Genomic DNA, 23,613 nt, shown 5'->3' with positions numbered 1-23,613 from the left:
AATAATTATATATACATTATACTACATAAGATCAGATAAGATAGTATATAAGAGATGCAAGATAATAGATTATATATAGATATATGGTATACATCTATATGGATGAGATATATAGGCGAGATTTAATGGTATTATAGTAGATTAGATATATACATATATAGAGCTATATATAATATTATATATATATATAGAGATCAGGGACCTTATAGAGGGACATATATATTTAGATAGAGAGAGTAAGAGATATGAGATATATAATATTATAGTATATATATATGTATAGATAAATGATAGATATATAGAATAAGATGATAGATATAGATAGATGAGGGAGATATATAGAAGATATACCTGATAATAGAATATGGATGTTATAGAGGATAGTAGATATCTATGATGATAGATAGATATAGATAGATTGAAAATAAAATATATATATAAATTAGATAGATATATAAACAGAATATATATATATATATATATATAGATAGAGATAATATATATGTAGATATATATTTATATATATATATATATATAGATATTCTTAATATATATATATATATATATAGGTATGTATATATGTATATATATATATTTATATATATATATATAGATATATATATATATATATATATATTATATATATATGTGTGTACATATATACGTATATATTATATATATATATATAATATATATTATTATATATATTACCATACATATATATAATATAGATATATATATATATATATATATATATATATATATATATAACACATATATATATATCTTATCTAATATATATATGTATATAATATATATAACCCTCTATTATATAATTATATATGTATATTTATATATTATATATATATAATATATATATATCTATATATATAATATATAGAGTATATATAGAGATAGTAAGATAGAGCTGTATAATTTAGTTATTAATGAAAATCAGATTTACATGAAATAATATATATAATACCATAGATATATATATATTAGATGATAGATATGTATAGGTATATATATATATATATTATATATATATATATATGTATATGTATATATATATATATAATATCTATATATATATATATATATATATATATATTAATTTATATATATACATAAATATACATAAATACATATATATATCCTAGAATGTATATGTATATATAGAATATATATCTATATATATACATACATACATACATACATGTATATACACACATATATATATATATATATATATATATATATATATATATATATACATATATATATATATATATATATATATATATATATATATATATATATATATATATATATATATAATACCAATCTTACATCAGTTTTTCCAGGAAATCACTTCTCCAGAGATTAATAAACATAAACAGTCAGTTAGGTATGTACAATAGAACTCTGCTATTTTCAACCATATAGATTACCATAACCACAGAATAAACTGGAATTGTTTGTATACAAAACAAAACCTTCAGTCTTAACATTAGGATAATACTAGGACCAACCTGAAAAATTGGTAGAATTAATATGTAAATTTGTGTGACCCAGGGACTATTTGCATCTGTACCCAGTCACGGGGCATTGTAGTCCCCAGAATGCTCTGGGCGTCCCGTTAGCTATCAGTTACTCTCCTACCGCCTTTAGGAGAGGATGGGATTACTATCTATCTCTTTAAAGCCGGTTTAGTTTGTCCGTTTATTTTCATAATTTTCCTTTTTTCTTTTTCTGGGTGATCTCAGTGTGGGTGTGATCTGCTAAGTGTGTGTAAGTTGTGAGATATGGAGAATTTTGCTTCACCAAGGGAACTTTCTTTGGCATCTCACAAGAGACAAAGGAAATGCCCTGGAGTGGATTTCCTTGTTCAAGATTCCTAACATTGGTGTCCATAGTACTTGGCCAACGTGTAATAGGTACAGAGAAAACGTGTGTACTATTACCAACCCTTGTTCAGTTTGTCATGGTTGGTCGGTGGAACAATGGATGAAGCTTTATGGGAAAGGTCAGTGCAAAAGAAAGGAGATGCCGCCATTTTTGGATGAACAAGCGTCTTCAGCTTCTTTTGTATCAGCTATACGTCAGACTGCTCCATATGTTTCATCACCTTGTTTTGATGTTTCCCATACTCCTTCAGTTTTTTCTAATGATTCGTTATTGGAAACACCAGGAGGGGCGTTGGGTAATTTTGTACTTAATTATGCACTGTCATTATCGGCAGGAAGAGAGGGAGCATCTCCATCTTTGTCCCAGATTTCAGCCCTTGATGCACAGAGGATGGAAGGAATGTGGTCGCTGTTAGGTCTATCAGGCGTAACAACCTTGGAAGGGTTGCTATCTCACTATATGACATCACGCTTCCCTCCGGGTCCTTCGACTATGTGTCTCCCGCAATTTATGGGGATGAATGCTTTGGCAACGGCAACAACGCCAATGTTTCCAGTGATGCAGAATTTTGGCAACAGTTTTGTAGTACATGTAGGGATACCGGCGGTAGCCACTCAGCATCTCCCATCAAGTGTGGTGATATCACCACCAACACCATGAATGACGTCACAAACTAACATGGGTGCCACCATGATGTCACAGCCTACTGCCTCTCTCACATCCTTGTTGCCTCTGGAGACAATTACGCTTTCAGACTCGGTAGTACACGCAGTTATGAAGAAATTACAAGCTTTAGAGGAAAAAAGAGATCAGAAAGACAAAAAGAAAAGACGTGAATCATTGTCGTCGTCTTCATCTTCCTCTAGTTAGACGTCATCACAAAGCTCAATGATGTCACTGCGTGTACCAGTCAAGCATAGGAGGATAAGGGACTTCGTGACTGATCCTCGTGCCAAGAGGAGATTAAATTCTTCTTCATCTTTGAACCAGGACTGTCACATCCTGTCAACAACAAAGTGAAGATTGCAGTAGCTGGTAAAGGTAAAGACAATGACCGCTGTCATTTACATGCATCCGCATGGATGAAATGGTTGACGGCCACTGGAATGGCGGCTGAGATGACGATGCCAATGGTGAGGGCAAAACTGTTAGTAGATATGCCACTGCCATAGGGGAAATCAACAGTGAGTGGACATCAATCGGCAAAGAATGAACCTTTTAAGGTAAGAAGAAAGGATGAAAAAGCTCCAATTAAAAGATAAAATAATAAAGAGTTGTTAACCCCTCCGTATACACTGATGGAAGGAGCTGTTCACCTCGACACCAGAAGATCAATGTCAACTTCCCCGACGGCCGTGGGGAATAATAGCCTAGCAACTGTTGATAATATTAATAGAAATAGAGAGGAAGTTAGTTCTGCTTCACAAGAGCCATCATCCTGGAGAAGCATATAGGCAGTCATGTTCTCTTGGTGGTTATTCAAGATCGAGCCAACAATGACCGGCAGAGATCAAAGATGCTGCGGTCACAGGGTCGGACAGCCACGATGCACATGAATGTTTGTCAGAGGATAAGAGTGAACTAACTTCTGCAGTCGAGCAGAATGCTTTGGAATCGGAGAAAGGGGAGAATCAGGAGTTTCTGGCTTCGTATGTGGAGGTGATTGACTTGATTTGTCAATTCAATAATCCCTCAAGGAGGTCTGAAGCACCTGCCAGTATAGCTCCTATGGGAATTGACATGCTATTAGGACTAAAAAAGGATACTAAGGTGTCATATGAATTACCATGCTCAAGTCATGCAGAGTCTGTGTTACAATATGTTAATGCATGGATTTCTGGAAGAGATAATTTTTTAGGATCAAATGGATCATTCAAGTTTATTACCCTGCCATTACTGAGACTTACAAAATATTATGGTTCCCTTATTATCAAGATAAATCAACCCAGATGTAGTAAGGTTAAAACTTGGATTAACCTTGGATCAGGTAAAGATGGAATACCCATTGATGACTTATTAGAAGCAATGGCTGCTTCTGTCTTTCAGACTGCTTCTTGGTTAGACCTTTGGTCAATGGCAGTAGCTAAAATTCTATCCTTAGAATCAACAAGGAGATTAGTGGATGACCTTAGAATCAACAAGGAGATTAGTGGATGAGGCAATGTTTATCAGATTGCCTCAATCTGGTTCAAAAGCAATTTCATACTTGACAAATTTGAGTGCCAATATACGGGCTAATATCTTGGTGATGATGAGAGATGCAGCATTGGCTAGATTAAGCCGCACTATAGATTTCAATTCTCTGTTGCCAAAAGATATACTATTAAGCTGCTATTGATAGAAGAAGAATGGATACTAATGATAGATTAGTCCAACAGGCAGTTAATAAGGCATCTGGAAGCCATGCTAATTCTAGTGAGGTAAGACAACACCAACAAATACCTCAAAAGAGACCAGGGAGACATAATCCCTCTCCTAGATCAGCAAGACCCACTTCTCCAAAGAAGTTAGCTCATTTGCGCTTTCACAATAGACCCAATAGAGGAAGGGGTATTAGGGGCAGAGGGAGAGGTTCGAGACGATAGGATGAGCACCTCTTACCCCTCAGTCACACGAGTGGGGGGATGCCTGGCAAATCATCGGAGGGTCGGGCAGAATTTTGGAGCAGAGCAGTGGGTGGTGGATGTACTCAGAGTCGGATATCTGATTCCATTCGACTTTACTCCACCCCTGACAGAACAACCATCACCACACCTCTTTTATGCTCAAGAATCTCAGAAATTTCTTATTCTATAAGAAGTAGTGAAGATGATGTTGGAGAAGGGAGCTATAGAACAAGTAACACTTTCTTCAAGGGGGTTTTACAGCCGTATTTTCCTTGTCCCAAGGCCAATGGAGATTGGAGGACAGTTATGGATCTGTCAACATTGAATATGTTTATAAGGAAAACCAGATTTAAAATGGAGACTCCAAGGACAGTTCTAGCAGCAATCAGGGACAAGGATTTTATGCTGACAATAGACATGAAGGATGCATACCTTCAGATCCTAGTCCATCAATCTTCCAGGAAATTTCTCTGTTTCAGTCTTGCAGGGAAGTTTTTTCAGTTCAGAGTCCTGTGCTTTAGATTGACAATGTCTCCCGAAGTATTTACAAGGGTACTATTCACTCTCATGTCGACATGGGCGCATGCTCAGAGGATCAGGTATTAATCAGATACTTGGATGACTGGCTGGTGAGAGCAAAGTCCCGAGAAAAATTACTTCAGAACAAGGATATCCTTCTACAGTTTTGTCACAGCCTAGGCATTGTGATAAATCAGAAATCGAGTTTGGATCCCAGTTGGAGGCTGGTGTTCTGGGTATGATTATAGACACAGTAAAGGCCAAAGCTTTCGCTTCAGACAGAAGGGTAGAGAAATGCAAACAAGTAGTGAATGCCTTTCTAGGAAAACAAACACAACCAGCAAAACAGTGGCAAGTAGTCCTGGGAATCCTAAGTTCCTTGGAGAAGCTGGTGCCACATGGGAGACTACATCTTCGATCCTCACAATGGAGGATGAAGGAGTTTTGGTCACCAACTGTAGATCACCCATACGAGCACATTCCCTTGTCGACAGAGGTGAAGAAAGACCTCTTGTGGTGGTTGTGGGACAGCAGTCTGACAGTGTGAGTTCCCCCTCAGCAGCCCTCTCAGGATCTCCTGCTGTTCTCGGATGTGTCGCTCGAAGGTTGGGGCATGCACGTGGAGGAACTGATGATTTTGGGGAAGTGGAATCACAAGGACAGGGAATTCCATATAAACGTGCTAGAATTGAAAGCAGCCTTTCTAGCACTACAGGATTTCTGGGAGAGAGTGAAAGAACAATCAGTGGCATTGATGTCAGACAGCACCACAGTAGTAGCCTATGTAAACAAGCAAGGAGGCCTGGTATCTCGTCAGTTACACCTGATGACAGTTCAACTCCATCAGTGGGCTGTAGAGAACTTAACCCTCTTACGCCGGAGCGGTAAATAAAAAATTGTCTCCTGTATGCCGGAGGGATTTCGGAGTGAGCGCGGAAGCGGAAAAAATATTTTTTTCAAAAAATCACAGCGCTCTTAGTTTTCAAGATTAAGAGTTCATTTTTGGCTCCTTTTTTTGTCATTGCCTGAAGTTTAGTATGCAACCATCAGAAATGTAAAAAATTATCATTATCATATACAAATAATGCGATATATGATAGCGCAAAAACAAAATTTCATATATAATTGTATTCAAATCATGCTGTGGGCAAAACGGTTAAAGTAACAAGTTACTTTTTTTTCGTTGTAATGTACACTAAATTGCGATCATTTTGGTATATAACACATTGTAAAACGATAAAAGCAACACAGAGAAAATATTATCACAAAATAATGCATGAATTCGTAATGTGCGAACGTAAACAAATATTTTTTTCAAAAATTCACTATAAATCTAAATATTGTCCTAGAGACTTCCAATTTCTTTCAAAATGAAGACAAATGATTGAATATTACTATACTGTAAGAGTATTAGCTTACAATTGCAGTTTTTGACCATATCTGACGAGTTAAAGTTGACCGAATGTCGAATTTTTTTATATATATATTTTTATATGCAATTATTTCAGAAATAAGAAAAGCTACAACCTTTAAATATTTTTCGTTTTATTCTACATGAAATTGCGCACATTTTCATATATAAAAAACTATGAAATGGAGCAAATATTCCGAGAATGGGACGTACGCATTTCGGAGATTTGTGGCGGAGAATCCGCGTGCGGAGGGAAGAAAAGATTTTTTTTTAAATTCACCATAAATCTAAATATTTTGCTAGAGACTTCGAATTTGTTTCAAGATGAAGATAAATGACTGAATATTACTAGACTGTAAGAGTTTTAGCTTAAAATTGCGTTTTTCGACCATTTCAGTAAAGTCAAAGTTGACCGAACGTGGTTTTTTTCTATTTATCGTGATTTATATGCAAATATTTCAAAAATGAGAAAAGCTACAACCTTCAATTATTTTATGGTTGTATTCTACATGAAATTGTGCACATTTTCATATATAAAACTTTATGTAACAGCTAATTTAAAATGGTGCAAACATTACCACAATCGCACGTATGATTTTTTCGGAAGAGTTACCGCACGGACGTAAAGAAAATGTTATTTTTTTCATAAATTCACCATAAATCAAAATATTGTGCTAGAGACTTCCAATTTGTTGCAAAATGAAGGTAAATGCTTGAATATTACTAGAATATACGCGTTTTAGCTTACAATTGCGTTTTTTGACCATTTCGGTAGAGTCAAAGTTGACCGAAGGTTGAAATTTTGGCAATTATCGTTATTTATATGAAAATATCTCAAAACTGATAAAAGCTACAACCATGGGTTGTTTTTAGTTGTATTGTGCATGAAATTGTGCACATTTCCATATATAAAACTTTATGTAACGGCTAATTTTAAAATGGTGCAAACATTACCACAATCGCATGTATGATTTTTTTCGGAAGAGTTACCGCGCGGACGTAAGGAAAAAGTTTTTTCATAAATTCACCATTAATCGAAATATTGTGCTAGAGACTTCCAATTAGTTGCAAAATGAAGGTAAATGATTGAATATTACTAAAATATAAGAGTTTTAGCTTACAATTGCGTTTTTCGACCATTTCGGTAGAGTCAAAGTTGACCGAAGGTTGAAATTTTTGCACTTATTATTTATATGAAAATATCTCAAAACTGATAAAAGCTACAATCATGAGTATTTTATTGATGTATTCTACATAAAAATGCGCACATTTTCATATATAATACTTCATGTAACGGCTAATTTACAATGGTACAAAAATTATGTCAAAGTGACAAAATAATTTCCGAGATGTGTCACAGATACTTTTTAGTGCGGCAAGAAAGAAATTCGCGCTTGCGCGCCTGCGTAACGATTGTAAACAAAACAACACCTTGATCTGTGAACTCCCAGCATCCCCCAAGGCGCGATTCAAAAGTTTCAGGCTGGTAGGCCTATAAGTATTTTTCCGCAAATTTTAAAAAAAACTTTTGTAAGTAGACGTAAAATACGTCCAGTCGGCACCCGAGAGACAAAAAATATTGACGTAAAATACGTCCAGTCGGCGTAAGAGGGTTAGTAGATACCAGGGCCAGATATATTCTAGGGAAAAGAAACATAGTAGCCGACAAATTGAGCTGCAGGGACCAGATTCTTGGAACAGAGTGGTCCTCACATCAGGAAGTGGTAAACAGAATGTTCATCTAGTGGGAAAGACCAATCATGGACCTGTTCTCAACCAGGTACAACAAAAAGTTGGAAGTATACTGTTCTGTAGTCCCGGATGCAGAAGCAGTAGCAGATGCTCTACAACACCCATGGGACAATCTAGACGTATGCGCATTTCCTCCATTTTGCCTGATCCCTGAGCTTCTGAACAAGGTGATGCAGTCTCAGAACCTCAAGATGACTAGTAGCCCCATTGTGGCCGAAGGCAGAATGGTTTCCGGACCTGTTGGAACTTCTAATAGATGTGTCGAGTTACCTCCGTGGAACAACCTACTGTGTCAACCACTCGTGGAGAGGTACCATCAGTCAGTGCAGTCTCTTATCACTTCACCGGTGGAGACTGTCAAGTACCTCCTGCGACCGAGAGGCTTTTCTTAGAAAGCAGCATCACAGATGTCAGGAAATATCAGAAGGTCATCGACAGCTATGTTCCAGGGAAAGTGGTCTGTGTGCTGTGATTGGTGTTGTAGAGAGAGCCTTTCTCCACTCAGAACCATTATGCATTAGTTAGTGGATTTTCTGCTACATCTCAGAACAGAACGACATATGTCTGTATCTGCCATAAAGAGATACAGGGCTGCACTAGCATCGGTCCTGCAGATGAAGGGTGTGGATATTTCTTCTTCATAGGAAATGGCCATGTTAATGAAGAGTTTTGAATAGTCCTGTTCCCTGAAGGAATTTAAAGCTCCAGATTGGAATTTAACAATGGTACTTAGCCACCTTACAAAACCCCCATATGAGCCATTGCAGCAGTCCAGAGATAGAAGCTTGACTCTGAAAGCAGTCTTCCTATTGGCCCTAGCCTCGACCAAAAGAGTGGGGGAGCTACATGGTCTGTCATATGTGGTGGAGCATTCAAGAGGTTGGAAGTCTATGGTCTTAGAATTTATTCCAGAATTCGTAGCCAAAACTCAAAACCCATCAGTAGTAGATGGCAGATTTGACTCCTTTTTGATACCTTCTCTGGGAGAATTTGTGGCTGATGACCTAGAAGAATTGCTGCTATGCCCTGTCAGATTACTACGAGCTTACTTATGGAAAAAACTGCATCTCAGACCAGGATGCCAAAGGCTTTTTGTGAGTAGAAGACGGAACAGGAAAGAAGTGTCCAGGAATACAATATCGTTTTGGTTGAGAGAAATGATCAGGAATGTGTACGTGTCAAATAATCTGGAGAGAGCTAGAGCTCATGACATTACGGGGTTGAGAACTTCTTTGGCATTCAAGAAAAATATATCTGTGGAGACTATTTTGAAAGCTGTTGTTTGGCAATGCCAAACAACTTTCACTTCCTTTTATTTGAAAGATGTTGCCCATAAATCCTTGGACACTTTAACCTTGGGTCCAGTGGTGGCTGCTCAACAATTGGTATACGTAGCTCTTCCAGTACCCCTGGCTGGTCAGTTAGTGTATAGTCTAAGATGAAGGTATGAAAGTAGAATGAATGAGATGACTGGTCTCGCTGCTTTCCTACATTTTCTATATACTTCATTACCTACAGGCGGTAAGAGGGAGAGTACCATCATAAGCTGGAACAAACTAGACACAGGTGAGTGTGGCAGCCATACTGTAAAGCTAATATAGACCATAGGATGCTTTTCAGTAGAAACACGCCCCTCTCGGTAACAGGGAGAGAGTGGGGTGATAATAGATCCGTATACAGGGACTGGAGTTTTTAATGAGATCAGGAAGCTTTCCATCTTCTGTAAAGCAATAAGCTATGGTATTGTATAAAACACCCAGAGAAGGAAACCAATAGATTCTCGTGTATCTTTGATTCTGGGTTGTAGTCCATTGTCTTAGAATATGTTTATTCAGAAATGGATGAAGGTGGCAAAATCCCAGTCGGTTAAAGAGACTTACCTCCCACCAATAAGTAAGTCTATCCTAATGTTAAGACTAAGATTTGTTTTGTATATGAACAAATGACAAATTTTTAATCAATCTGTATTTTTTATAACTAACAAACCTGAGGTCTTAACATATAAAAGCCCACCTCGAACCGCCCAGGGCATTCTGGGAACTACAATGCCCCTTGACCAGGTACAGATGGCAATAGTCCTTGGATCACACAAGTTTTTTTTATTAATTCTACCAGTTTTCCAGTTTGGTCCTAGTATTATCCTAATGTAAGACCTCAGGTTTGTTAGTTATGAAAAATATAAATTGATTAAAAATTTGTCATTTTGTCATATAATTTATAGCAGCAACTGTCGATATAAAAGTCAGATGATAGAATAGCCCTTGATTATACAAAGACAGCTAATGAACATCTCAAAGGGTGCCTGGGATTCAGATGTCATAGATGAAAGATTCCTTCAACCAACACTTAAGAGGATTAAAGAGGAATTATCAGTGGGAGTGACCTAAAATGGCTTAACTGTGGATGGATTTCTTGGTATAAATACTGTTTTTTCTGTAACTTTTCTCATTATTTACTTACCTGAAGAGAGACAACAGTCTCTGAAATATACTACTTTCTATCTATATTTTGGCATTTTTATGGGCTCCTTTTATTAGATGGAATTCTGTTGTAACATTTTTACCAGTCATTATATGTGTGTACACACACACACACACACACACACATATATATATATATTCATGTGTGTGTGTATATATGTTTATTATTTTATATATATGTATGTATATGTATAAGATAAGCAAATACCACAGGAAAATGATAATCAGAAATCCAAGCGCTTTCGTCTTTACTAAGACTTTGTCAAGGAACGAATGAAATACAGTTGGAAAGAAAGTTAACAGGAAAACAACAAGATCAAGAATACCAGATGGTTAATTGTCAAAAGGGTAAAAATTAAAGAGAATCCAGGATTATCGCATATCACACGGTCACAAACCTAAACATAGATTTAACCCTAACAGAAACTACAACGTATCCATATAGTCCAAAACATGTAAAAACTGAATATATTAATTTTGTTTCTTATATTTATCTAAAACTTTTTTCATTCTGAAGACATCAAGTTTAAATAAACCAAGGCTTAAATTTAGAACTTTTCCATTATTTGACTTGATGAAACAAGATTCAATGATATTCCTTTTAACTTTGACAATTAGAAGCAATAAGCTGTTTGAATTACTGGAAATCGGACTACGTTTTCCTTCAACTATTATGTGTGCATAAGATAGAAACCTGTATACACTTGGAATTTTTATCTAAGAACTGTACATGTCCGTATCCCAGAACATCATAAACAGTAAGCAGTAGAACATATTAAGATGTAAATGTCCACACTGTGCAGTGCACACTGGTAGGTCCAAATCTCCATCAGGCATAGGATTTACAGCATATCACCCAACAAGCCGTACCAATTTTCCTGGCAGAAAGCTTCTGTTTTATCAGAAAAATTGTGTGCAATAGGATCAGGCTTTAAAAATTGAAAATATACTAAAAAAATTTATTTTTAGTGACTTGTAGAATTACTGTGGAAACCCTGCAAAATTTCAAACCCACGAAATACCTTTGCACAACAGAAAGAATTTTTACTTCACAAATTATTCAAAGATGGTGAAAATGTAGCAGTGTATATTGGAATCCTGCCCACAAAGACATTAAAGGAAACGAAGATGATAAAGCAACCAAAGCTGCAAATACTGACAAGATTATGATTAAAGTGGAACCTCAGTTTTCATACGTATCATCTGTTCCAGAACGTCTCCCGAAGTCCGAAATGTATGAAATCCGAAACAGTAATTCCCATAAGGAATAATGTAAATCCAGTTAATGTGTTCCAGTCAGCCAAAAATATTAAAAAATAATACATTTTATAGAGAATAAACACAGCTTTACATACAGAAAAACAATGAGAAATACATATGACTAGCAATGAAATGAATGAATAAACATTTAACATCACTCTTACCTTTATGGAAGACACTTGTTAGCGTATGGAAGACGGAGAGGAGGGGAGAGGGAGGAGAGGTTATTGTTTGGAAGGAGAATCCCTCTTCAGTAGGACTTCAGGTATCAAGGACCTCTCTTTGGTTACTTCTCCTCCTCCTTTTTCACTGGCACTATCTGGTGTAACTTCCCCTCTTCATTTTTTTGCTGGAACTAGGACAAGCTTGAGATTCACTAGACCCCTGTCACACAAGAAAATTGTCCAGAGACTTTTGTTTTTGGCATTTATTTAAAAATTTTCCTATAGTAAAACATGGCATTGTCATTAAGGATGTTGGAGACATGGATTACATCTTTGTTGGGATGATAATTGTTAGGATGATAATTCTCCACAAAATTTTTTACACCACTCCACTCTGCAAACCTGTCCATAATCACTGAAGTAGGCACATTGTGTATCCCCGTTCACTTTCTGGATTTTTCAAACTAGCCTCTGCAGCAGCACTTGTAGGCATTTTCTTACCGAGATTACTGAGATCAGCATACAACACCCTCGAACACTTTGCTAAAAGTTCTTTCGTAAATTCTATAGTGTTTCTCACCTTTTTTTACAGAAGGGCTGGCACTTGGAACTTTCTTTGGCCCATTGATGGGTTATTTAGGAGTTACACTTAAATAAAAAAAAAGTACAAAAAAGTACAAAAAACAACTAATACAAAAGCAGAATGGGTCACGAGAGAACACAGGATGTTTTGTTTGGGTGCTTGGTATAGGGCCTAGTCACGAAGTTGGCCTTGGAAGGAACGTTTCCTGGTGTACGAAATCTGAGGACATGTACGAAACCAGTCAGAATTTATTCAAAAAAAAGTTTACGAAAAATAAATCATATGAAAACCAGTGAGTACGAAATCCGAGGTTTGACTGTAAAACCCATTATAATCATATGATTGTATAACATCTGTAAAAACCCATTATAATCAATAAGTGGCAGAATATTATGAAACAGTGAACATAACAGTAACAAATGAAAACAAATCAAGCCCAATGTTGAATATGAAATTCGTCATATCAAAATTTAGAGAGACAAGTAATTCTCCTACTTAGAAATGTTCACTTATTTGATCCATGGATACTTGATGATAGCCCAAATGATCCAGTTTCAACACATGTACAGACTGAAGAGTAACATTAACAGTCTTGAAATTTTTTGTGAATTAATTAATTCTAATTGACAATGAACATCAGGTTTTGGAAACAAAACAGTTGAAATTTTGTCAGAATCGTATTTTCAGTGAACCCAACTATAGATCTAAACATTACCATTTATGAAAAATCTTTTATGTCAGGCCCTGTGGGAGTAAAATAAATTAGCTCAGTGGTCTGGTTGAAATACTGCATAATAAGTGATACTGAATATACAATTGCTGTAGTTTCCATGATTAAAGGGCATCGGGCTTGAGTACAAATGTACTCAAATATTGTAGCAAAAAGTTAGGAAGGCTTAATTTCTATCATAAGTATTCTTTTTTTTAGTATATAGTAAGATTTATTATCTTAATTATTTTCGTAAGATGTATAAATTGAAGTTTATTTACTGTGTTTTTATAGATATTTTCAGGGTGAAGGTGTATGAATTGTGAAAATGTTTTCCATTTAGGATTGAAAATGCTAAGCTACTTAAGATTTAATGCAATAGAAATGCCTATTACATTTGCTTTAAGATTATGAATAGAAATAGTTTTCGGTCAAGTTCTCGTAGTCCTTAAAAGATGAAGATGCTTGTGGGTGACACTGTAGGTTTTTATTCCAAAGGTTACTTACTGTCTTGTACTTTTAGCCCTTGTAGACATTGTAAAGAACTCAATGTCGTGTCTCTCAACCATGTCCATTATCACTTAGGAGGACATGTAGCTTTTGTAGTATTCAGTTTTTAGTACTTTTTAAATTGATATTTGCTTTTCATTTATTGTTTAATTAAACATCTCGCAAGTTTTTGCAATGATCTTGTAGCTTTTTGTGTTATGAATCTTTAGGATTCTTGGATCCACAGGTTTCTTGATGTTGGTTGGTTTTCCAGAGTCAAGAAAATTTTAGGGATGTTTTTAAAAATGATGCTTGGTAATTTTGATATGTTTGTAATTACATGAATTTAATCCAATACAGGTATGCAAGACATCAGTAGACTTTAGTAAAGATTGTTAATGTTTAAACTATTACCTTTGAGTGTAATGAGAACCAGTTTTTAAACATTACTGTAGGCTGAAGATTTTTTCCAATTACAAAGAACAGTACTTTGCTCTTCATTAGAATGGGGTCTTCCCATCTTAGTGCTCTTCCCCTTTTCTTAGTGTACATGTTAGAAAGTACTTATCCTAGTTTTTATTGTTTTTTGTTTTTGTTCCAGCTATCCACATTATCATTGCAAAAGGTTGTGCCTTGTTTGTCCTCAGGCTATAAACATTGTAGTTATGATTTCATAATTGTTTGTGTGTTTTTATCTCATCACCAAATGTCATGTCAAATAAATTTCTCCCTCTGGCACACTGACAGTGATCACAATATAAGTAGTTGTGCACTTATTCCATTGCATCTTGCTGTACAGTAATTATGTATTTAAATTTTATGCTTGTGTAGAATGCAGCACTAGTTGGAAGAAACTAATAGAATGAATTGTTGTTGCATGTAACAGGCAGAGATGCAAGCAGTACCTTCAGCTGGCCAGGTAATCGTTTTCATGTGTTCACTAACACTTATTTTTGTTGTTGGACTACTAAAAGGTCCTATAATTGTTGGTTATGGCATCTGTGGACAGTTTCAGGAGGAGTGCCTCCTTTTGTGGTTTTCATCTACGTATTAACAATTCCATTTTGTTTCCTTAGACTAGTTTGATACTAATTTGTTACAGGTTGAAGGGAAAAGCTTTTTCTTTTCACTTTGTTTATTAATGGAAAGGTAAATCAGTATGGATGAGAGTGATGCAGGATAGATATTGTATCTTGAGTGTACACACTTTATCATGGGGTGTTTATTAATTACTGGTGTGAGGTGTAGATATTGCTGTTGTAGTTTGTAATTTGTAAGAATTTTTATTTGGGAGTATTGTTTTTTAGTATATGTGATGATTTTCTTGAGTAATGTTGAAAAATTGAGAATGATTGATGAATGATACTGTAACCTTGCCTTTTGAACGAAATTTTAATTTATGACTGAGTAGGACCACTGGAGTTTGTGTGTATTGTATTATAGTGAATGGAAATTGTCATATATCAGTTGATTTTATTAGTTTAGAAACTTATCACCTTATGCTGACAGGTGGATTTTTTTAAAGGAAACATTAGACCAAATGTTTTCATTCATTTTTTAATTTCCTTTGCTAACAAAGATGAATATTTGTTTGATATCTTATTTCTTGTGTGGGTGTGCCTAGTAGTAAGAATGAGTGGCACTTATTGCACTTTTAAGGATGCCTCACTCTGCACTTTGACTCCACGGAAGTCTTTTGAAGCTTTGAAAGATGAAATGAACGTGAGAGTGCATTAAGTGTGACTGCTGCACTACTCTTTTCTTGCAAGCTGCAGTAATAGGAGGTGGCACCGACGCAGACGTCAATCCCTTTGCTGCCTTTGATGTGTCAGGCCCCTCTGGTCCTCCCCTTCCTCCTCAGGGTGGTGTCAGCTCCTTCGACACCACCACTGCCACAACCACCACCACTACTACTACCACCACAACCACCACCACCACCATCACCTCCACTGGTGCTGCTGATCTCTTAGGTGGCTTGGATCCCCTGGCAGGCGTTGGCAACATTGGCATGCCTTCCCAGGCTCCCACTATGCCACCCGCTCAGCCTCAAGGTGACCACACCACACACTACACACTTTCTCTCATCCACCAGTCCATTTGCCAATACCTCCCTACCCACAAAACTTATTTCCTACCAGTAACCAGAACCAGTATTTTCTTGCTACATCCTTTCACACAAAAACAGTTAAAAGTGGACAGACTGTCATCTTCAACTCTAGTTACTGCATAGTATATGATTGTTTTTTTAGTCATAGAGTAAAAGGAATAAATTATTATCAGTTGCTTTGGTTACTGTTACTTGAACATTTTTAGAATCATTATGACTTTGAAGCATATCTGGAAAAAATTTGTACTTTCAAATTCATTAGTCTTATACGTAGTTCTTTGTTTTGGGTATATACTTTAGATTGGGTTTATAAGGATCATTTGGAAGAGATTCCTACTGCTAGTCTTTTGCTTTTGTAGTTATAAAGGTTAAGTAAAAGTTTAAAACCTGGTTATTTTGCAAGGTTAATGACTGAGGATTACAATATTTTTAAGTTTGTTCATTGTCTTCATTTCTTAGTCAGTTTCCCCAATTAATGAGAGTTGTGAAATTTAGATACACAAGAAATATATTTTCAGTTGGCTCTTCATTATAATAGTACTTTGTGGTAAGCAATCATGCAAAAGGACATACCTAACTGCAGTAACTCCTTCTTAATTTTAGTTTTCAGTGATTTGCTTTCAGTTGTAGCCAAAATTAGAGAGATTTTCAAATGCCATATATGATAGCATATATGACCCCAAGGAGTAAAAGGCCCTACCTTAATTTCAGAATGACAGTGAATTTATGGTTGAATAAATTGCCTAACAAAATGAAAATTATAAAAAATTATAGATGAAATATAATAAGTTATTTTGAAGTTGCATATTAGAATAAGGTATTTAGTAAGTGTAGTTTGATAAAGGTATGCATGATTTTGTGTGAAGTCGATGTGTATGCCTAGCTACGGTTTGCTTGCATGTGTATACATGCACTTAGGCATCATTTAACGTAAACTATTCACTTACTGCGCCCCATCACCCCAACATTTTACTTATACTTAGTACAGCAATAAATTGGTTCTGTCCTATAAGCACTCACTCTAAGGTAAATTATGCACTCACTTTATGAGAAACTCACTCTTTTCATAATTTAAAAAGAAAAATTTTTTTTGACAAAGAAATTATCTACTGTTTGATGCATCAGGGTATGTATGTGTGTGTGTGTCTATCTTCTGTATTGATGTATGGATTTAAACACTATTACTACCTCCACGGTTAGGCAAGCACAGGAGAATGTTCAGCTTAAGATTTTAAGAATGATTTAATAATGAAACTGAAAGATGTTTGTCCTTATTGATAATAAATGACACAATTACATTCCAGGATACACCTGTGGTGTTTTAAAAAGATTTCTCTCATGCCAAGGCAACTCTTTGGTCCCAAGGGCACTGATTAAGAGATGATTTTTGATAGCTTATCTGCTGTTTGTCCTCAAAGGAGTTGCTCTCTCATGGTCCCCCCCAGGGCCATAAGACAGACCAACCAATTACAAGAATTCTCATGTAGATGGTCTCGGCCAGAATAGTACTTGTTTGCACAGTGTTAGAATATACAGGACTCAGGACGGGAGGGCTCTATCTCCTGTCTTATTAACAAATACCTATGCTCTGTCTTACACAAATGTGACAAAATTAAGTTGGCGGCCATCTCCATTACACTCTGGTCTGTCCAAGAGTTCACTAGTCCCTAGGCCCGTTGCTGAATAACCATTGGTTCCATGCAACGTAAAAACACCATACAAACAAACAAACAAAACTAGTCCCTAGGTTGTGCTTTGTAAATTGTGTTCGACTGTTTTAATCGGCAGGCTTATATTTGTTTAAATTGGGAACAGCAAGCCTCCAGCATGGTGAAAATTTAGGTGTAGTCCACTAGGATACACTGTCATTTGTCTTGCTGTTTTTTCTTGTTTTGCAAAGTGAAAATTAGCATCAAAGCAATAATATTAGACAATTTTGTTATTAAAGTTATGCAAAGCCATTATTAACATTGATAGATAATTTGAGGTTACCTAAGGGTAAACTTGGTTAGCCTAATTTCTTGTTTATGAAACATAGATGTGATCACAGTTTCCAATCATGCTGGACTTGCAAGCCTTACTAAAGGTTCGTATTTCCTTTATAAATATTTTATTATCAAACTCAGTGGTTATTTTTATATTGACAGTTCCCCAGTTATCTTTAATATTGGGGTTCTTTCCAGTGTTAAAGGAAAACATTCATGTGGATCTACCTCCAACTGGTATTATTCTGCCAGTAGTGACATCACAGGTGTTTTGAAGTTGTAATGTTTGTATTTTTCCTAAGGGAATACAAATATACTTTTTTGTAATGGTGAGTTTTGTCGAACATTTTAACATCGTGAATTTATGTATTTTTGGTGTGATATTCCAATAATTATTGATTTTATGTACCAACTAATGTAGCATATAGGCTACATAACCTCTAGGTGGTGTGCTTGGAAATAGACTGGTTACTAATCTTATCTTAGGTTATAAAATGTGTAGAAATATACAGTATGGATATCATTTAGTTCTGTCTTATTGAGTTGAGAAGCATTTGTGAGTACTACATAAATCCTTTAAGGCAATTATTGTTGTAATTGTGAATTAATATTTAATACTATTTTATGATTATGAGCCATTGATCTTGACCTGTCATATTTGAAGAAACATGTTTCCATAAATTTTTATATACACTATTCTTATTTTATGGAATGTCAGGAATGAAGGATTGTAACAAGTGTCCTACTTAGATGATTGGCTAATCTAGGGAGTGACCAGAGAAGAGTGCTGATGAATCTTGAGAGTGATAGTCGACAAACTCCTGTCAAAAGGTTTCTTAACAGGAAAAAGTCACACCTTGCATCCACCAGACTTATTTTTGAGGCTGGGACTTTGACTTTGCTGAGCTACTTTTTGCAGCAGCCAGCTGTCTCTTTCCAAAGCACTCAAACCAGAATAAGGAAGGACTTCACAGATTCCTTGCACAACCCAGCTTTTCCAGACAACAATTAGAACAAAGTTTGCGCCTGCTACAGTTTGGGTCCATGGTAGATCTAATCCTGAGATTGTGACTGTAGGATATTATATCAGAGTCTGGCTCTCACATGCCAGGAAAAGGCTGTGTGATCACTTTCATCTGAGATTGGGAAGATACTCTTGACTGTTGACCTGGAAGGGGATCTGACAAACAGGACAACCTAACTGCACTGTCCATACAAATGATACTACATATGGATGCCTCCTTGACAGGTTGGAGAGGCCATTAGGAGGATTGTCAGTTAGGGGGAAGATGGTCATCTGTGCGGCAGAAATGTCATACCAGCTTCCTGGGGCTATTGGCTGTCTTTCCATCTTTGAAAATTGAAACTTCGAAAAGGGACTCACATTTTGTTTGTCCTAGACAATATGATTGCAGTGTCTTATATCAAGAGGTTAGGCTCATGCTGAGCTCCTCTCATGTCAGTAAATGCTAACATGCCTCTACAGTCCAGAAGTCACACAAGAGAAGCATCAATTTCCAGTTTGTGTGTATCTGAACCTAGACACTCAGGCAATAGCATGAGATACATTTCTACAAGACTGGAACAAATGGAGGAGGATATATCTTTGTCCTGGAACAAATGGAGGAGGATATATCTTTGTCCTTCATTGTCCCAAGTTTTGAAAGCTTTGAACTGTATACTAGTCTTCAGCAGAACTGCTTGCCTGGTATCCCTGAATATCCCTGAATTAGCTTGAATGGTCATTGGCTCCTTATTTCTTCAACCACAGTCAAAAGAATAGATCCTATTGCCGTTCTTTGTTGTATCCCGGAGAGGAGAAGGGGAAGTCATCTATGCATGCTCCTTTCTGAGCTGGACCTTCACATGGAATTTTAAATCTAGTTTACAGTGACGATTATTCGCCTAACATTGCTAGGTACCTAATGCAAAACTACCAAATTCATGTATCCAGTATGACAGTCCATATGGAAATTTGGTTAGATTATCTCCACCCTGAGTTCTTAGTTGAAATTTCTTGAAACAGTTTTACATTTTATTATCTTTTGAGGTAAAGCACCTTGCTGTTTCAACAATCATGGCATACAAGGCAGAATGGCAGAATCCTTGCCATATGGTTTGGAATTTACTTATAAAAATTATTAATGCCATTCTCCAGTCTCTTACTCTACAAAAGTCTGCTCCTGTATAGGTTCCCTTTACCTGGTCCCTGCATAAGGTTCTTAGACTCCTGTTATCCCCTCAATTCATGGGCACTACAACTCATATGCTGCAAAAGCTGTCTTCTTGACTGCTTTGGCATCAGGAGCTCAGATTAGCATACCAAGCTCTCTTAGACCAGGACATTTCACTTAGTTATCATTTGCTGTTGTCTCTTGGCCAAGAATGAGGAACTTTTTAAAGGGAAAACCCCTTTTCTGGTAAAGGAAGTCAGTATTTCATAAAATATTATGCCTGGTTCAAACACTTAAGGTTGATCTAGATGTCAGGGCAAACATCCCAGACGGTCCTATTTTTCTGACACCTTAGCACAAACAAACCAATCTCTCTGCATGGGCTGAGAATTACAATGGCCCTCATTAAAAAGGCAAACCCTTACTCCTTTTCCAATTTGCAAGACATCCAAAAAGGTGAGTATGTCGTTAACTTTCTTCGTAAATGTTTCCTTCAAAGAAGTCTTCCTGGGTATGGGTTGGTTATTAGAAAAAGTATTCCTGAACTGGTGAAGGCACAGTAATCCTGCAGCCAGACCTGATATAATTAGGTAAGTCACTTAGAACCACAATGGATAAGGGATTTTGACGAAGGAAATATCTATTTCTGGGCAAGGGCCTGTGTCGCCCAGTGAAATGTCCCTTTAGCACACATTTCTAAGGTAATTATTGCTAACATACCAGAGTAAAAAGATAATATGGAAATGCCAGAATATTTTGGCTCGCTCACCTTATTTAAAGGTGTCGGTATGGTTTCTGGGGCGAGTGAAACCACTACCATAGGTCCTTTGCCATTTAGATTCATTGCCAGACTCGAATGGGTGTCCAGAATAAAGAAAACTGTTGATAACCTGTGACTTTACCTTGAGTAAAAAATTCTTGAAACATTGTCATGAGAGTGGTGGTCATGCTGAGACATTGCTGGGGAAGGTGCAATAATCCCACAGTCAGACCCAATATAATTAGGTAAGCCAATTTCAAACCAAAAGGATAATACATGTATTGGTTCACATGTTGTTTCTTGCTCTTAATTACCATATCCTGTGGGTATTTGGAATAAAGGAAATGGTCAATAACCTGTTAGGTTCACATGTTGTTTCTTGCTCTTAATTACCATATCCTGTGGGTATTTGGAATAAAGGAAATGGTCAATAACCTGTGACTATACCTCTGACCAAAAATTAATCTGGGTTGTTTGTTAAGAGCTAAGCCATTTTGTCACCTGCCAATTTTTTTTTGTAAACTCCATTGAGGACAACAGCAGCTATGCTATTAAAAAACAGGTTTTGACGCAGGAAAAACCTATTTTTGATAGCCACTGTGTTTCCTCAAACCTACCCACTAGCCCTGACAAAAAGACGTGGAACTGGGGTGAACATTTATATTGCACAGACCTGGTGTGTGAAGAAGATGGTTACCATCTTATTTTGTCGCATGTGTGTGAGTAAGATGTAGAAACTACGACAGGATACAAGAGCCCTCATGTCTATCCTGTGCCAACAAGCAATAATCTGGCCGAGACCAACTGAAACAGAATTCTTTATAATTGGTTGGACTGTTTTATGAAGCCCTGGGGTAACCACAAGAGTATAGTAACTCACTTGAGGACTAACTGCGGCTACCAAAAATAGGGTTTTGCTATGTCAATAGTACTTGTTTTTATTATAATAATAACAGTAGTAGTACTGTAAAAATAGTGATATTTGATTGAAGATGAGTAGTATTGCAATCTACTATCAAGTTTGGCTTGGTAGAAGTACTAGTACAGTACTGGTATTCTATGGGGCCTGGGTGAACATTAGCCTCCCAGGTCATGTATAGATGGCCATGTGTATTTTGAGACTTTTTTTTTTTTTTTTTTTTTTTTTTTTTTTTTTTTTTTTTTTTTTTTTTTTCAAAATAAATGTTAAGGGGTCATATATGGTATTAAATGTGGTATTAAACATTGCAGAAAAAATATTTGTTGTAACACACTAATTACTTTTGTTTACTTATAAGTGCATTGTATTGTACAGCACAGTTTTTTCCAAATAGTGAGTTTACCAATACATATCTGTATTAGATGTGCATAGTTAGAAGAAAATTTACAGGCTATTGTATGGTTTTTAGTTTCCCAGCTTGGTATGGGTATAAGCATTCATAATGATGGTTCGATTTTGTCTTTGTTAAATTGCCACCTTATCAGTCCTGTTTAGATGTTATGACGTACTGAGTGTGCACACTTTGTATAGTCATATATAACAAATTTGCTCAGGTTTTGATGTGCAGAAGAATTATACTGTAGATGTAAAGTATGAGAGAAATTGGCCATAGAAAAGTTTGAGTTTTCAGTTTACAATGAATCCCACATATTTTGGGGGGATGCGTTCAAGACCCCCCTGTGAATAGCTAAAATCTGCAAATACTTCAAAACCCCTCCAGAAATGCATAGAACTGCGTATTTTGAAAGTTCTAACAAAAGTAAAGCTCTCTAAAAATGCTTATACTTGAATATTTTAATTGTTCTATCTCAAAATGTGCATTTAATCATGAAATGGATATATATAAAAAACAGTATTTATTTATGAAATATTTTCAGTGAAAAATATTGTAAATAGGTGAATTTTCTGCAAATAATGGGTAAATATCTTTCATAGAGAAACCCATGAATAGCAGTCCACAAATCTTAGAACATGGATACGTATAGGGGTTTACTGTACATATTTACTTGCATTTCAGCAGAAACTTGGAAGAAAGTCGACTGTACAAGTATTTGGTTTAAGGCTTATCCATAGAAGAGGGATAGAGCATTAATGTAGAGTTTTAACGTTCAGAAGATGTTGATTATCAAACATAAGTTAGGATGCAGATATATACATCATACAACTCATTTTGGTGTTCTTTCTAGGAGTTTTTTGTGAGAAGCAGACATTGTAAAGTTCTATGTAATGTAATAGCCATTTCTTTTTTTTAAGGACTGGAAGAATTATGTAAAAATATTAGGAGGTACATTTAATTTTTTTTAAAAAGCATACTAAGGAAGTCATTTGTTCGGAGTTTGCTTGGTGTAATTTTCAAATACAATATGTAATAGCTAGTGTTTTGCTACCTTATTTTATGGCCATTTCTGAGGCTTTCACATTTTCTTGGATATTTCTTCAAGTTAGGGAAGTAATTCAGTTATCTTTTTGTATCAATGAGCCTCAGAAGAAAAATATTCTGTTAATAGTTGATACCTAAATGAAATCAAGTCTACTTCTGCTTTTGTAAAGAGCCATTGATGTTTTACAGGGTAATTGAATTACTTAGTATAATTGTTCATCTTTGTCTATTTTGGCTTTGACTCTTAATAGCAGTAGATGTTAGATATTACATTCATTAATCAAAGAGTTTTCAAAGTAAAATTGTTACCATACCATCACAGCAGCATATTGCAGAACTTTAA

At 35.9% G+C, this 23,613-nt stretch overlaps 1 protein-coding gene across 22 annotated transcripts in view; it reads left to right on the top strand.

Annotated features, from left to right (window-relative positions):
* The window catches only part of LOC135201636 (phosphatidylinositol-binding clathrin assembly protein LAP-like), a 485,987-nt gene that overhangs the window by 360,751 nt on the left and 101,623 nt on the right, over positions 1-23,613 (top strand). For 14 of the 22 annotated variants that reach the window (XM_064230718.1, XM_064230715.1, XM_064230716.1 and 11 more), the window contains 2 exons: positions 14,771-14,803; positions 15,654-15,935. The exons of 2 other annotated variants lie outside the window; for them this stretch is intronic. In XM_064230718.1, the coding sequence (XP_064086788.1) occupies positions 14,771-14,803; positions 15,654-15,935 (315 nt within the window). The remainder of the gene's footprint in view (positions 1-14,770; positions 14,804-15,653; positions 15,936-23,613) is intronic. 6 more of the 22 variants (XM_064230721.1, XM_064230710.1, XM_064230720.1 and 3 more) reach the window with 4 other exon arrangements.

The sequence above is a fragment of the Macrobrachium nipponense genome, chromosome 28 (genome assembly GCF_015104395.2).
Source record: "Macrobrachium nipponense isolate FS-2020 chromosome 28, ASM1510439v2, whole genome shotgun sequence".
Classification (NCBI taxonomy): domain Eukaryota; kingdom Metazoa; phylum Arthropoda; class Malacostraca; order Decapoda; family Palaemonidae; genus Macrobrachium; species Macrobrachium nipponense.
Note: the sequence above shows the minus strand (reverse complement) of the source record. Positions and strands in the feature narration are given on the sequence as shown.